This window comes from Rutidosis leptorrhynchoides, chromosome 3 (assembly GCF_046630445.1).
Source record: "Rutidosis leptorrhynchoides isolate AG116_Rl617_1_P2 chromosome 3, CSIRO_AGI_Rlap_v1, whole genome shotgun sequence".
In the NCBI taxonomy this organism is placed as follows: Eukaryota; Viridiplantae; Streptophyta; class Magnoliopsida; order Asterales; family Asteraceae; genus Rutidosis; species Rutidosis leptorrhynchoides.
Window position 1 is genome coordinate 427855673 of NC_092335.1, and position 2658 is coordinate 427858330.

Below are 2658 nucleotides of genomic sequence, written 5' to 3' on the forward strand. Positions count from 1 at the left end.
GACCCGACTTTTGACCGTTGGCCGACTTATTATAAATAAAAAACGGAGTCGAGACGAGCTAGTCACCAAAACACCGTAACGAATGCAACAGACGTCGTTTATGACACTGCTTATAAATCAAACACTATATAAGGTTGGTTAACGAGTTGGAATTCTAGGGGAAGGGGTGGGTTCGATTCCTCCATCCGCTTTTCTTTCTACATATTAGCCTCTCAATTTGGTGAGATTTCAATTTCTCCCCAGCTTTATTTTTACATTTTTACCCAACCAATTTTATTTTTAATTTTTCATTTTTTCCACACCTTTTAATTCAAAACTATATTGTGATATCCTACCAAATAAAACATATCAGCTTTATTTAGTTAGAATCTACAATATCTTTCAAAAGCACCTTTGCTACGAATTGTTTGGGATATTGATAACATGCACACTCATAATTCTAGATTAAGTTGGAAAGCATTACATTTGGAAACATTTTATATTTTATAAACTATCATCTTATAATTAAATCTAACCTACAATTTATTATGTAGTAACATTATAGATGGCAATAGATCGACTTAAATGTATCACATAAAGTGGAAGAGTCAAAGTTAGTCGGGGTTAGAAAGTCGCCTCTCTTTTTGAATTTTAACTCTAATTGTAAAGAATCGTTTGTGGTGTCGTAACTCGTAAGAGTCGGCGCATGACTTATAAGAGTCTTAAGAATTATGTAGCAATTCACTTTGACTATAATAATTCCTTTTAGTATAATATCAAAAACGTACAAAACGTATAGTTACTAAAGGTAATTGATAGTACCTATGTATATTATCCAATATCTTATCAACTTGTGGGATTAAATTGTGAGGTTCAAAATTTTAATAGCTTTCATTGTTGATTGATTTTTCAGACATATATCTTGATCGAACTTCTTGGATAACTTGGATGTCATTTGAATCTGAATCGACGGTATACATGTGCATTATAATTTCACTGGTTAATTCAGTACTAAATTGAGATGCATCAAAGATTCAGTTAGTTGCTATTATTATATCTTTACATTACATGGGTAATATTGCAATATGTGGTATTTTATTATTAGATGCTTGGACATTATCCACTGAAATAGTTTTTATTAATGATTTAATGGGGATCGGATCTAGGGAAGCATGAAACATATATTTAATATTTCTTTGAAGTATTTAAAATAAGAAAAAAAATAAGACTGATTTTATTTTTTATTTTATAAAACATTAAACATAAAGATAGGATCAGAAATAATAAACCTCCCAGAAGCAGAGATGCTCTGTTTGGTTTTGGTAACTCTTCATATTGTTTATTTTATTTAATAATTAATGGTAAATGGTATGTCAAATACAGCAAAACTGATAACATTTCTTATAAACATAACTACAATGCGCATCTACAGTTGCATTTGTTATGACATTATGATTATAACAAGACCTCTTACAATCAAAGATAAATAGGGAAAAATTAGCTACAACATACAGAGATTTCGAACCGATTTCTTCTATATCTCTAAGGTTTTCCATGGTGTTCAAAAGCCTCAACCACTTCACTTAATTCTTGCCCAATCTTCTTAAAAAGACCACCACTACCATTATTCTTGTTTGATCCATACTGAATCATGGGCTGCTTATTAATATCAAGAAAATACAAAATCATCACCGTAACTATCGAACCAACAAACATAGGAATCGGCCCAAAAATCCATAACAACAAAGTGGTTGCGAAGTATAGTGCTCGCAACCCAATTGTCCAAAAATTACTTCCTCTTAAAACTGCCTTTTGTATGCAGTCAACAGGAACATCACCAGTTGGCATACTTATGAGGAAACATCCATGTACAAAGTGTCTTGTAGTTTGTATAAAACAAGCGAAAGCCAATAGGAAACACGATAAAAGCGATATGTATTTGATTGTGCTTGTGGATTTACTTGTATCCCCTAATATAAAATTGCTTGTAAGAAAGTTAGTTGATGAGTTTCCTAGTAAAGCTCCAATTAGAGAGCACAAAACTAGTGAGATTGATGACAAGGAAGTTGATGCTGATAAATGACCGTTAAGAACCGATACCGCAAATCCTCTGTCTTTAGCATCAATCTGCATCAACCAAAAAAAAAAAAAAAAAAAAAAAGATTAAAAAAATTGATAAACAATTTATAGGATTGAAAGATGGATTAATAAAATTACCAGAAGCATTTTTTCAACCCAAGCTTTCTTGTTATGGTTTTCGTAACCAATTGAAGTAATTTCAGGACAATTGAGGTATCTATAGAGAAGGAATAGATGATAGATGCACATGATCAAGAAACCAGTTGGGACCAGGATTAAATCCAAGTTTGCTTCTTTCCACCATCCCATTTTTCTTTTTGTTATTTTAAAATGTAATAAGTTTTTGGGGGATTGGGGGTTAAAGAAGAGTAATGTAAGTGTAATTAAGGTCTAGTAAAGGGTTCTGCTATGGTATATGAAAGTAACTATAAAAAGACTTTGTCAATGAGATTTGGTTGGAATTTACTTGATGGCCGTTGTAGTCATGCACGTGGAGCCATTTTCAGTTTCTCACAACTTGCAATGGTTTATTCTTTCTTGAGCTGCCTAAATTTTGTGTTGTACTTGTGTTGTATAGTGTTTTTACATATGATTTCAAAT

The 2658-nt window shown here is 31.8% G+C and overlaps 1 protein-coding gene across 1 annotated transcript; it reads right to left on the reverse strand.

The window, feature by feature from the left end:
- Positions 1-1312: 1312 nt before the first annotated feature.
- Positions 1313-2391, reverse strand: LOC139897853 (uncharacterized). The gene is made up of 2 exons (XM_071880569.1): positions 2197-2391; positions 1313-2106 (listed from the first exon to the last, which is right to left on the reverse strand). The coding sequence occupies exons 1-2, from the start codon at positions 2365-2367 to the stop codon at positions 1522-1524; spliced, it is 756 nt and encodes a 251-aa protein (XP_071736670.1). The 5' UTR covers positions 2368-2391; the 3' UTR covers positions 1313-1521.
- Between the last annotated feature and the right edge of the window lie 267 nt (positions 2392-2658).